We start from the raw sequence: 14,340 nt of genomic DNA, 5'->3' as shown, positions 1-14,340 counted from the left end.
TATGTGAGGCTGCCTTCGTCTTAGTCGCCGGCTTTAGCATATCTCTCTCTCTCTGTATAACAGTGTGGTCCACGACTGTTTGATTTACTTAAGTAACTCCTCTTCGCAATCAAGCCCAGGACGTGTGTGCGTGTGAACACAACCAGAAACTACAGTCTAGTGATTCTACATTTGTTCTAGTTTCTGTCCATCCTTTCTTTACTCTCTCTCTCTCTCTCTCTCTCTCTCTCTCTCTCTCTCTCTCTCAACCACTAATGTGTTTATTGTAGTTATCTAAATCAGAGACATGGATTTCCTCCCGCAGCAAATCGAAGGCCATCTCCATCCACCCCGCCCCGCCCCTCCTTCATTGATTGGGTCTGGATGGTTGTGGACAACTATCTCTCCATCCCCCCCCCCCCCCCCCCTTCCTCAGAACAAACCCATCTCCATATACTACTGTATATATGGATTGCATATTGTCTCCGTCGGATGGAAACCTCATATGTCCGAAACTGTTACTTTTCAGGGTTCAAATTCAAAAGTAGCAGTATAGCAGATATACAAGCTCGGCGTGAAGTGGATCTGCAATTTTTGTTACTTTTGCGTGATGGTGTAGTGTGATCGAGTGGCGCATTCACATGCTTTACATATGATTTATTTTTTATTATCGTTTTCCTGCTTTACATATGATTTATTTTTTATATCGTTTTCCTGCTTTACATATGATTTACTTTTGATTATCGTTTTCCTGCTTTACAAGTGGCGCATTCATTCACAAATAAAAACAAAGAACTCTTATATTTCACCTTTGACACCCATTCACACACATTCGCGCACTGAGGGCAGAAGAAAGCATGCAAGGCACCAACAGCCTGCTCATCGGGAGCAGTTAGGGCATCAAAGTGTCCTTGAGCACTAACCCCTATTTATTCCCGATGTGCAGGTTGGCGCCTTGCACGGTTTCCTCCGGCATCGGTGTGTGAATGGGTTAATGTAATGTACAATCTCTGTAAAGCGCCTTGGATGAAAGCACTATATGAATGCACCATTTCCCATTTATTCAGTGTCTTGCTCAAGGACACTTCGGCAGTCATGAGGAACCATTCCAACACTTATATGGGCAGTCTGCCGTCATAAATCTACGTCCCACTTTGCCTATATTCTCGCTGGTATTCTCGCAAAAAAAAATTGAAAGTGGAAGTGGTTTTAGGTGCTTTATTTACCCAGGGGAAGTCGCTGAGCACTGCTGCTCATGTTCCGCAACGCCCTGCATGCAGACACACAATTTACAATGTAAGGCCTTTAGCAGACGCTCTTAATCCAGAGTGATTTACAGTATAGCAAGGTAAACACCAGATGTAAAAGGCAGAGCCTCCGCAATCTAGGATCATGGGTAAACCAAAAACCTAGCATCAGTCTAAACAATCACACCCGCGTGAACTGAGCGGTGCAGGCTGTGTGTGTGTGTGTGTGTGTGTGTGTGTGTGTGTGTGTGTGTGTGTGTGTGTGTGTGTGTGTGTGTGTGCGTGCGACTCCAATGGGACCCCATGTTAGCTGACTGCTCAGTGTGAATGGCCCGCCTGCTCAATGTGACCCCAATCATCTGCAGGGGTCAATAGGTTGTGCTACAAACAGAGATTCCGTACGACAGACAGACAGGGCCCTTCCTTGGAAATATAGGATGCCAGGACACACCTTTAGGCCACAGCTGCCCCTCGGCTGTCTGTTTTATAAACATTCAACCAACATGTATTAACTAGAGCTTACTAAATAATAACTACTTTGATCCAAAAGTTGTCCAAACTAATGCTTTTGCACAGGGGCCTGTCCACGGGGGGGTACTGCCCTCATAGATCTGCTGTTTTTTGGGGGGGAACTATTCCACTGGGACCAAGGCCCCAGGCAAGGTTTGCACGGTGCGGCATCCATACTACATTGCATGCATTGTATGTGTTGAACCATTCATTTATATTATGTGACCAGAGTTGGTTGTATATAGATAAGTCTTCTTGGAAAATCCCCCTTTTTCAGCAGAGGAGAATAACGTCCGCTGATTCTCTTTTCAGTCTAAAATGTGTTGCAGCCAAAGCAGCAATCTGGTAATACCAGGCCACATTTCACTTAAATGTCAGAGCTTAAATCACCATGTAAATATGACATAAATGCATTAAAAAGTATATCCGTTTTCTCAGCTGTGCAAGACATCATTCTATTAACCATATCTCCAAAACCGGTGGGCCAAACTGCACAGCCAATATTTCAATTTGTAGCTATGATCTTCCAGCTTTCAATGGAATGACACGAACAAACCAAAATGCACACATGCCAGACGACTCAGCTCTATTCAAAATCAGTCACGTTATGTGAACTAAAATAAATAGGTAAAAACAAGTCCAGCTTGCGGGATGTTTACATCTTCGCTCACATCCAGATAAAAGTAACCGTCTGGGACATATACAAGGTTTCTCCCGCCCCCCTCCTGACCGAGGCAGAGACATCCAGTCCATTGATTGGGCGGTGTGGTGTCGGGCAGAATTGCCTACTTAGTTCCAAAGTAAATAGCACTAAGTGTTTCATCATGAGTCTGACCCCGCCATCATTTCTGTCAGAACAGACGGTGTGTCGATCGCCTTGGCGGCCGTCATCCCGCCGCCGTTTCCCTACAGGGCTGGGCGGACGCCGCGCGCCTCTCTAGTCTGTCTGTCTGTCTGTCTGTCTGTCTGTCTGTCTGTCTGTCTGTCTGTCTGTCGGTCGCTTGGACTACTTTCGTCCGGCGTCTCGCAGGCGAGCGATGTGAACGTCAGAGGAGGAGAAACTTTTTTGCTTGATCTAGCTCTCTCTGGGAGAGCATTAAAGTGGCCGTGTGTGCGCGCATGTGCATGCGTGCGTGCGTGTGTGTGTGTGCGTGTGTGTGTGAGGATTAATTGTCAGTGCCGGGGGCTCTGTTGGGACCCCCGGTCGACTTCGGAAATTGAAGGTCCACTTTTAGAAGAAAGGCTCTCGACGCCATGGAATGAGCAGAGATTGACTTTTCACCCTGGAAGTGGTGCCGCGACGGAGGTTGTTTGCAATGTCTGTCTGTCGTATCAATACTCCAGGCAGGTCTGTGAATCTGTGAACAATTTAGCTTCTGAATTCAATTATTCTCCCCTTTGCATCTGGGGGGGGGGGGGGAGGGGACGTCATAGAAAATGCAATAATAATAAATGTGTTATGCCTTTTTACAGTCATTATTTAATATCATCCCAGACTAACTGCTCATGGAGCAGTGCACAAATGCAAACTTAAAAGCCTGTAAACTCCACACTGTCGGGTTATTATCACACAGACACACACTCACACACACACACACGCAAGTGCACAAACACACACACGCGCATGAACACACACAAATGTGCGCATGCACAGCACCAATGAAACATTTTCCTATACACCAATACAGCATCACGATCGCTTTCCACTTGGTCTGTCGCACAACGGAAATAGCCGATCTACAAGCATCACAAGGAACCCGATCTGCAAGTGTGCTTGTACTGTACTAGCTCAGCTATTCTCAATTAGATCAGGTTCAATTTTGTCAACTGACGTATACAGTACGATGATCAGTGATTTTCAGTTATACACGGAACGACACACCCAAAATAGCCAATCTACGTTGTGTGTTTAGATCGGCTATTTTCAGTGTGCAACACCCAACCTGCAACGAAGCATAAATCAAGCATTAAACGACGCGAGGGCTGGAACAGGGCCATGCTGGGGAAGATAAACAATTCGAGCGGCTATAGCTGTAGCTGTCACAGAGAACCTCGCTGTGTCAACGGTGGACGATTTGGAGAGAATTTAGCAAACAATGTGCAAGAAGGAAAAAAAAGCATGGCAGCACTCCAGCAGGACTTAAGCTAGCAGCTGGGCCGGGCTGCTGCAAGGCTTTATACTGACACCTGCTAGCCCGGCCGCCACTATAAATAAAGCTATAGGGTACAACCCAGGTCATGTGGTTACAGTTTGAAGTGCCTCCGTTAATGTCGGTGGGTAACAATTTACGACTCAGGCCTTCCCTGGCCTCCCGCCGCTTGTTGTGCAGAATCCTTCTATCTCGATAGTATTTCATCTTTTTACGATTCACTTTTTTTCTTCCGTAAATGAATGCCCTATGCTGTACTGTGTCAGTAGATTGGGCTATTTGCTCTAGTTTTATGTTGATAGTAAAAGACTGTATCGTGACCAGGTTGAAAATGGTTGCGTGTGAGTGTTTTTTTATTTGGATATACAAGGTTTTGCCCTGACAGTGACACTATGGAAAATAAGGTGAGAGGTATACTGTAAAGAGCCATGAACATTTAAAAGAAGGTACTGGGAACTGTGTAAGAGTCATGAACATTACTGTGTAAGAGTCGTGAACATTACTGTGTAAGAGTCGTGAACGAGTCATGAACATTTGACAAACTCCTCCTACTAAATAACTACATCTGACACACTGCTCCTATAGCAGTATTATAGGTTAACTTTGTAGAGAGGAGAGGAAGAGAGAGGAGACAAGGTTCATATCGACAGGGAAGGAATGGAGAGGAGAAGAAAGGAGCAGACGGAAGAAAATAAAATGTAATTAAAGAAAATTTAAGAAAATTAAAGCGACGAGAACAGAAGAGAAGAGAAGAGAAGAGAAGAGAAGAGAAGAGAAGAGAAGAGAAGAGAAGAGAAGAGAAGAGAAGAGAAGAGAAGAGGTGGAGATGAGGTATTTTCCATTTAAGACATTAAAAGGAACCCATTTCCCTGATGTGAGCAGAGAATGGACCCATCCCATCCCATTCATACAAACATAATATTCTCATTATGAGCAGCTCTCAGAAGTAATTTGATGTTTCCAACAGTTGGGCGGCTAATTGAATAGTGTCGTTTCCTCATCGTTTCCTCCACCCACCCCCCCACCCCCGCTGTGTGGTATCTTTGTTGTGGTGTGTTTTGGGTGGAGGTTAACACAGAGCAGGTTGGGTAAACAATGTGAGGTTTCTCTTTTTGTAGCAGACTGTGGAGAGACAAACAAAAGGCAGACTCTGTACCCCACTGCCTGCTACTGTAAACAAACAAAGAGAAGACATCCCTGTGTGTGCGTGTATTCATGTACGCGTGTGTGTATGTGTGTGCGTGCGTTTGTGCGTGTGTGTGTGTGTGTGTGTGTGTGCGTTTTCATGTGTATGTATAAAGTGTGCGTGTGTGCGTGCATGTGTGGAGTACTTTGTGAAAGAAAAATAAACTGGCTTCCCACTTTTTAACCACTCAAGCTCTATAGCAACACCTTTTTTTATTATTAATTCTGGTTTTGAAAACTAAACTAGGACACAAGTATTTAGTAGTGCTTAGTGTACTCTTAGTGAAGATATGTACTTGTGCTGGCTATCAAATTACACTTACAGTGCACAGTAAAATGTACCCACTGAGCATTTCTCAGGCTATTAGACATCTAAACACATCTAAATGGCGGGTTATGACCGCCAAGTGAAGTTTTATTTTCCCCCAATGACTAGGCTTAGCCTACTATAGATGTTGAAACAACATAATTTCAATGGCTATATATATTTAGATGCGGAAAAATAGAGGTTATAAGCTTTCACTTTTCACGGTCTTAGGGCCGATTCATACTCCTATTTTACCGCTGTTTCGGCGCTGTAGTGCCGAACTGATTTCGGCTCGTCAGAAATTCTCAGTAGCACCAAAGAGCCGACTTTAGGACGGTACCCGCACCCCCCCCCGCACCTCAAATGACGTCACATTGTAGGCTCTACAGAGCTGAATGGACTTTTATTCGGCTCTAAAATAGGAGTATGAATTGCCCCTTAGACGGACTTCCTAAGCTCGAACGACACCAATGATTCGCCATGCAACTACTTGCGACCATTGGCAGTTAACAATTGTGGTGCAATTACATTTTTCGGTCATATTATTTTGAAGGTCCAGTCTGAAACGGAAGTTTGTATGTTTCTGGACCAATCAGTAGGTCCCATCCCTTCAGGCTATGGGATGTTTGAATTTGAATCACTGCAGCTGTGTCCAGCTGGGCCAGTGTTTGTTTACATCATGTTTGCTACTACGTGGCTTATTTCTAACCTATAATGTTTTCCAGATACATATTGTTGTGTGCTGATTCGCTGAATACGTTTAAAATGAGTAATAAACCATCTGGATGTCATATTGAATGAGATTAAAAACGGCGTAGTTCTGTAATTAAAAGCAGGTGTTTGAAGAACGCGCAGCTATATGCAAAACACACAGGTAAATGCACATATTCACAGGCAGACATTTTTATTGGCTTTTTTATGAACTTTGTATATGAAAATACACACAAATTGATGATCGTATGATGACATGATGATGATATATAACATGGATATGAAAATCGTATTTTTAATATACAATGATTCACTGGCTATTTAGTTATACTGTCCACCGCTGGTGCATAGTGGTGTATTAACCATTAGATTAAGGTGCGTATGAGTGGAGGGGACCTGAGTCTGACCCAGACATTAACTTAGAGCACACACAACAGATGTGTGGTGACTGAAGCCATGTTGTATCGATCACATTGTCTGCTGACCTTGTTCTGTGTATGCAACCTGACCCCGACTACAATGACACACACTACACTTATGTATATAGTACGGGCGCACGCACACGCGCGCACACACACATGCACACGTACACGCACATATGCACGCACACCCCCACCCACCCTCTGGAGAACCTGGCAGTGATTACGTTTAGAGGGATTTGTGTACAGGACAAGATGTCTCTCTCTCTCTCTCTCTCTCTGAACCCCCGTCCACTGCCCTGTTTATGTATTATGACTAGTTTCTTAAAAAAATGTCTATCATAAGTTCTGTCATAAGGTACCGCCATTGTCATTCTTCCCTTTTTCTCCTTTGTACGTGTAGCTGTTATATTTAATGGACATTTATTGATTTTTCTTGACTCCTGGTTTTTATTCTGTTTTGTATTTATTTTATTGAAGACATGAAGACCCAACATAGTTATGTGAGCATAGAAGCAAGCTCATCTTCAAATAAACTATTTAATTTTTCACCAAAGACGGAGTGCCTTGGATTCTTTTCTTTTCAAGTAGCAGTACTACTTGGAGGAAGGATACCTTTTGTCTATATGGTTGTACCTGTATCACCAAAGAGCACCCATCTAAGAGCCACTACTAACAGATCCCTGCAGCGCTTCCATTCCTCTATTTCTACATAGAAGCAAGTACTTTGCAAGTACTGTGCACATGCGTGTAACTGCGCGCGCGCGCGTGTGTGTGTGTGTGTGTGTGTGTATGTACGCGTGCGTGTGCATGTGCGTGTGTGCGTGTGCATCTCAGCAGACTAACTGTCATATCGTGGTAGTCTGGTGTTTCTAGAGTTCAGGGCTCTGGGATCCATCAGACATCTGAAGAGGCACAAGTCTGATCCCACATGCATGGTCCTCTGAGTAAGTACATCTACTCTAAGTAACTACTCTAAAGTACATTTAACTAAGGCTTACTCAAATTAAATAATTACCTGTACTCTAGACTGGCTCTATTATAACTATAAGTACTCAAAGCTACCTGCGACATATTTTTTTTAAATAATATTAGAAGTAGTATGAAGTATCGAACAATACTCAAGTAAAAAAAAAGTACCTCAAAGCTGTACTTGAGAAAATGTACTTAGTTAATTTCCATTTCCGAGTCCCCCATTCACAGAACACAACCTCTATACCTTGGCCCATGCAGCTCTCTAGGATTGCACATCTTTGACTGACTCAAAGTGTTTGCAAATGTGTTCGCAGGAGAACGGTTCCAAGACCCACCAGGAGTCTAGCCGCGCAGCAACCTTGTATCTCCGTATTTCAACTTGTAACATAAACGGCAGCATCCCAAGTATAGAACAAACAAGGGGAAATGATCATTCTACTACTCTGCCACCAACATGTGGAATGCCCTGACACCATTCCTTAAAACATACAAGTATAGCATTGGTTTCTTTCAAAACAGGCCTGAACAATCACAATATACTGTAGACAGAGGGCCGCCTACAAGAAGCCCACTGAAATTCAACTGTAGTTCGCCTACATTTAAAATAATCCAAAATGAACTGAAGACAATATTGATTTGAATAAAACATATGGTTCCAAATGCATGGAGTGTCTTTGTCAACATAATCTTCTTGTTTTCTCAATAGTTGTGGTTCACATTTAATTTGCCACGTGAATGGGTTACCCACAATGTTAACAGAGCAGAGGGAAGATGGCAGACAGACACATTTCAGTGAGAGCACTGTGTCAAAAGGCCAGTCAGCTGCACTGCAGTGGAGATTTCAATATAGAGCCAAAAAGTAGCTATAGAGCCCTGGGTGCCTCTGTGAGACACCGCATGGGGTTTATGTTATTATTGTTGTTGTTATTATTATTATTTTTTCATAAATGGTTTCCCTATACTTCGACCTATGACACTGTGTAAGCAAGAAGATAACAGTTTCTTACGAGCTTTCTGTTTCAAAGTGAAAGTGTTTACCGTAAGTATGTGTGTTTTTGGTTTTCCTGAGCATTGAACCAATGGGAAGCATTTAACATGCACATGGTAGCTTGACACAGTATGAATTACAACCATTGGATCAATTGCAAAACACAGTTTCTTTTGTTGCGTTTTTTATTTTTTATTATATATTTCCCGAAAAGGAAAACCGGTTTGGAAACCCGTTTCCTAAACAGTTGGTTGAGACCCATTTGTGGGTCACGGGTTGATCTTTATGGGTAATTTTCTATTTTTATTATTTCACAAAATTAATTTCCCTAACAAAAAGGAAAAAAAAGATTATATATACCGGTATATATATTAATTAGAAATATAAATATAAATAAAATGTCCCTTGGCCTTTTGTGTCTCAATCTAAAAGCTTTTGAGCATACAAGGTTTCCACCCGATAGTGAGTGAGTGAAGAGCTAGCAGTGCTCAGCCTGCACTCAATGTGTTGTGTTGAGAAAGAGCAGCCCACATCCAGATCCATGTCAGAGAGGAAAGAGCAGCCCACATCCAGATCCATGTCAGAGAGACTGGTACGTAATTGCAGAGGAACGCCTGCATCAACTTATGGCTGCCAGAGGAGGAAACAGTAGCTTATTGCACAGAGAGAGAGGAGAGAGAGGAGAGAGTAGGCCTTGACTTGATTTATTATATTTAACGGGGAATCGATTCGTTTTCTTATTTTCTTTTTCTTTTTTTTCTCTCTTTTTTTTGAGAGAGAGAGACGGGGCGGGGGGGTTCGAAATCAAAGATTCCAGTGTGTAATTCTCCTGGAGGTGTATCGACTGTATTGCATTTACTTTTTGAACGCGTAAGCACAAATTTATATAATTTGTTATATAAATAGAGTTCTGTCCACCCACCTGGACACCAAGTTGGGAAACATTATTGCAGAAATGTGTCACAAGAGCACCTTTTTCAGCATTCCTCCCCTTATGCCGCGCGCGTTCACACTGGGAGCTACAAACGATACAAGACTACAAAGCAACGCAGCATACTGTATATGTCACTGTTGAAGTATTGCAGTGAGAAAATTATAAAAAGACTGGGGTTAAGAATGACATGTAACTATAGCGGACGGAAATAATTATGTTCATCCCCATTACGAGCACAAATTGCATGAAGAGAAGAGAGAAGGTGATTGGAAATGTTTTAAAAACACTTGGTCTTTTTGTAGCTTTTATAGCTGCAGTTGAAGCCAGCTACAAACGTCAGATGTCGATTTGTATTTCATGTCGCTGGCTTTCAAAATGAATTAAAAAAGCAACATGTCTTTGAAGTGAATATACCATTTCTACATCCAGTTTTCAGGAAGATGGATTTATTTTGTACAATGCAATTGTATTCATCAAAGGGTCTACCCTATACTCTACCAATGACTACAAAGCACGTATACCTTACTGTGCTGCCAACCATTTTCCAAAGCTGATTCCAACATTTTTTCGCTCTTTTTCCTATAGCTTTCACTATACTTTTCCAACCTCTCCATTTTGTTTTGTTTCATTCAAACTTCTAGGTAAACATCTGGCCATGATTGTTTTTTTTACAAGGGACTTTTTTCCCCGGCTTCAACTGCATTAGTCATGATGTTCTCCCATCAACATCATTCCATCGTTTCACAGCCGAGCGAGAAGATTGGAAGGTCGGTACTACAAAAACAAGTAAGATCTCTCGGCGCAATAAATCGGTATGTGTTCTTGTTATGTGGTGGAGCGTGCTGGCTGTGCTTTGTGCCATTGCAATAAATCACACCGAAAAGTGTCACCAACGGACGACAGGGTGAGTATATCATGTCAACAACCATCATGGATCAGAGGGTGACAAACATTTGATGCCTTCAGTTCAAATGAGAGGAACAGACCGTCGACGGGTACTCCCTCGATCGGCAACACATGGGGACTGCACCAGTTTTACATGTTATTACCCACACGCTGATAAACAAGAGAAGAAGCAGACGGAAAGAGAAAGAATATGTCGTGGTGAGAGAGAAGGAAAGAAAGAAAGAAAGATTGATTGCTGGACAGACAGACAGACAGACAGACAGACAGACAGACAGACAGACAGACAGACAGACAGACAGACAGCTTGTAGTATTTTAAAGGCTGCAACACAAAAGCGGTGCATTTTTGCAACCATAAATTTATGCTCATGGTTATCCTGCCCATCGGAATGTTGATTCGGCTAAATGAGTTAATTCAGACAAACAATTCAGACATCAATGCGCCTCTCATGTGTAATCCAAACAGAGAAAACCATGGTTAACTTCAATGAATGGACGTGTACTCCATGCAGCAGAGGCCATTACACAGGCTGGATGTGTTTACGTTGGGGAAGTTCATTTCCCCTTCCCGCTAAATGTATCCATGAGGAAGAAGCCACTGCATTACAATGCGTCTCATCATGGCCGACTGCTCAAAGTAACACAGAGAAATAAGTTACCTTAAGCACTCTGGATTAAGAGTGCCTGCTAAATGCCTAAACAACTATAGTATTTAGTCAAACAATTTGTGTAAGGGCTGCAACACCGTTTCACTAAACTAGTCAACTAGCCGCCGCAAAACATGGCCTGAAAGACAAGACAGAAAGACATAACCCTGAGAGCATGAAAGTGACAGAGATGGAATAGTGAGCCGGGTCCCGACGGAGGCCCTGAGGTCTCATGAAGCCAATCGTCTCTCTCTGCCAGCCGACTGGAAGTCATTAAACCATTCAAACCTCACTGTTTCCAGCGGCTGCCAGAACGCCGTGAACGATCACAACGCTGATCAGAAACAGACGCACCGCTGAAACACTGAGCTATAGTTCATGAGAGAGAGAGAGAGAGAGAGAGGAGGGGAGAGAGAGGAGGGGAGAGACGTATAGTTCATGAGAGAGAGAGAGAGAGAGAGAGAGAGAGAGAGAGGAGGGGAGAGACGTATAGTTCATGAGAGAGAGAGAGAGAGAGAGAGAGAGGAGGGGAGAGACGTATAGTTCATGCCGTACGTCGCAGACGGGTGGAAACCATGTACGTATATGTCCAAAACTGTTACTTTTTGTGAAATGGGGGGGGGGGGCGGGGGGGAAACGTAAGTTGCGATGGATCAATGTAGTTATTGTTGTTAACAGTTAACCCTAATGGTTCGATATTTATAAAAGCCAAAGAAACACCACTTTACATTTCAAAATGTTTCCAAGAGAGCGGAAATAGACGATGTACAAGCTCACAATATGACACTTTCTGAGCTTGTAATAGTCTATTTTGTTTTTGCTACATTTGCATTTCACTCTTGTAATTGTTAATTTACGGGGGGGGGGGGGGGGACATAAAAACAATATGGAGGAAGAGATGCAAGGTTTCTGCCTGACAGCAACGATATACTGTAGAAGAGGAGAGAGAGAGAGAGAGAGAGACGGGTGTGGGAAAGGGTTCAGAGAACACAAAATCTATTCCACAAGTTGGGAAAGGGATAAATTGGATTCCGCTAAATGATTGTGTCTGGCTGTCGATCCATCGATCACTGAGAAAACCACACATGAGTTGGAGTCTGGCTACGCATCTGTGAGAGAGCCAAGCTGCTGTCCAACTCTCTGTCTGTCCGTCTGTCTCACATTGCATATCTGTCTTTCTGACTGTCAAACGAAACTAAACTCATGTCCAGATTATCTCCAAAAAATATTGTTTTGATTCCGCTTTATTAGGCAGAACATCTGAGGCATGTAGGCATAGCTCACAGTTACCACTTACTGAAGAGAAATTGAATAGAAACTTTACTTAACCGATTTGAATCGCATTTCAAACCGCCTAGGAATGTGACTACATTCTGATGAATAAAATACATTTTTGCTTCAAGTCTTTTGATTTGATCAAATCAATCTGATTGTAAATCTGGATAGGCCTAGAACAATCTGAACATCCCTAGAGCTGTGCACCGTTTGGTAGCTTACCATGTGTAACAGGTAAGTATACGACTAGCAGTGATGATAAGTAAACCATGTGTAACAGGTAAGTATAATAGCTCTATGCTAGCAGTGATGCTAATAAAGGTAGTTTACCATGTATGTGTAACAGGTAAGTAAAATAGCTCTATGCTAGAAGTGATGCAAAGTAAGGCAGTTTACCCTGTGTAACAGGTAAGTACAATGCAGTTCTATGTTAGCAGTGATGCTAATAAAGTTAGTTTACCACGTGTAATAGGTAAGTACAGTGTATGCAGCTCTATGCTAGCAGTGGTGCTAAGTAAGGTAGTTTACCATGTGTAACAGGTAAGTACAATGCAGTTCTATGCTAGCAGTGATGCTAATAAAGTAGTTTACCATGTGTAACAGGTAAGTACAATCTGGCTGCGTATTCCTCTTCCTCCTCGTCCTCCTCTTCCTCTGAGCCTGGCTCAGCGGCGGCGTTGCCTAGCAACGGGTTGTCATGGGGATGGGGCGACGGGGGCTGTGATTGGTCAAAGACGGGTGACGGACAGGAAGGGGATGGCATGGGAGAGCCTGAACCAAAGGAAATAAAAGAACAAAAAAGGGGATGGGGGGTGAAATAATGAATGAATAAATTAAAATAATAACATTACAAATGAAATTGACAGCAACAATAACAAAGCTTCAAACAATACTGTGGAGGAATGCAGTGTGGCAGTGTTTGAGAATGACCCGGCAGTTTGCATGAAACATAGGCGGAAATGCCTATATATATAAAGTTTGAAAAGGTTGAGGGCTGTTTTATACAGCTTAACTTAATTCATCCTACAGTCTGGAGCAGAGGTCAGGCTGCCGGGTCAAACTGCTGCCTGGGTGGATACATGTTGACAAGAGTACACAAACACATCCTACAACTTAAAGAAGGAATGTCAGGCTTTGGTTTGAAAACAAGCATGGTTTCAACCCAACTTAGTGGTTAATGTCTCGACACGACACAAAGCAGCGAGGGGATTGTTTTGTAACCTTACTGAACCATCATAAGCAAGACGACCTGTACAACATCACACTTAACACCAAGAAAGAAAGAAAGAAAGAAAGATGTAATGTGTAAAAATAATTATGTAATTCTAGTCATGTTCATGACATTTACCTGTGACAGGTACATTGGCTATTTTCCCTACTTTTGTGCGACATTAATTTACCAGAAAGAAAAGAAGAAAATAATACAAGGTTTCTGCCCGACAGCAACAACGATTTGTAAAATACCATAGAGACAGACCGGTTTATAAAAACACCAACAACTTTAATGTGTTTTTAAAGTTCCCAAAAAAAACACACCATTTGGAGAAACAACAACTCCAAAAAGGTGATACTTCAAGCCAAAAATAGGTTGAAACGCAGCCACTAACTGCATTCAGAGACAGCCGAACAAATGATGGATTGTTTGTTTAATGGGACTAATTGCACCGGTGGAATGGGGAGAAGGCAGAGCGATAATACATGAGTTGATGGGAGGTCAGGAGGGAGAGAGGAGGCACGTCAAAAGCAGCATCAGGTAGTCAGGGATGTTTGTGTGAAAGTCCGCAAGAGGAAAATCAATGCTTTATCGATGTGGTAACCTTGGCATTTAGAGGCCGCTGAGTGCTGAGAGACCTTAAGATGTACGTACGTGCGTGCGTACGTACACATACATATGTATATGTGTGTGTGTGTGTGTGTGTGTGTGCGCGCGTGCATGTGTGCACCTGAATTATTACACTTGTGAAGGCTAAGCATCCTTAAAAGTAGTATAATTTATTAAGTACACTTTTTGTATGGACACTTTTTCTGGTCCTTACAAGAGAAATGCTGTTTTTATGGTATAGTATTTTTTGTGGGTTTACGAAATACGAAGAAATTCAAGAAAAAAA

At 42.6% G+C, this 14,340-nt stretch overlaps 1 protein-coding gene across 5 annotated transcripts in view; it reads right to left on the bottom strand.

Moving 5' to 3' along the window:
* The window catches only part of tenm3 (teneurin transmembrane protein 3), a 363,756-nt gene that overhangs the window by 228,348 nt on the left and 121,068 nt on the right, over nt 1-14,340 (bottom strand). For all 5 annotated transcript variants that reach the window (XM_080757108.1, XM_080757110.1, XM_080757109.1 and 2 more), the window contains exon 2: nt 12,824-13,003. In XM_080757108.1, the coding sequence (XP_080613234.1) occupies nt 12,824-12,995 (172 nt within the window). In that variant the 5' untranslated portion in view covers nt 12,996-13,003. The remainder of the gene's footprint in view (nt 1-12,823; nt 13,004-14,340) is intronic.

Source organism: Protomyctophum bolini (assembly GCF_963924005.1).
Source record: "Protomyctophum bolini genome assembly, chromosome: 3".
Taxonomy (NCBI): Eukaryota; Metazoa; Chordata; class Actinopteri; order Myctophiformes; family Myctophidae; genus Protomyctophum; species Protomyctophum bolini.
This window is presented reverse-complemented; position numbering and strand designations above follow the sequence as displayed.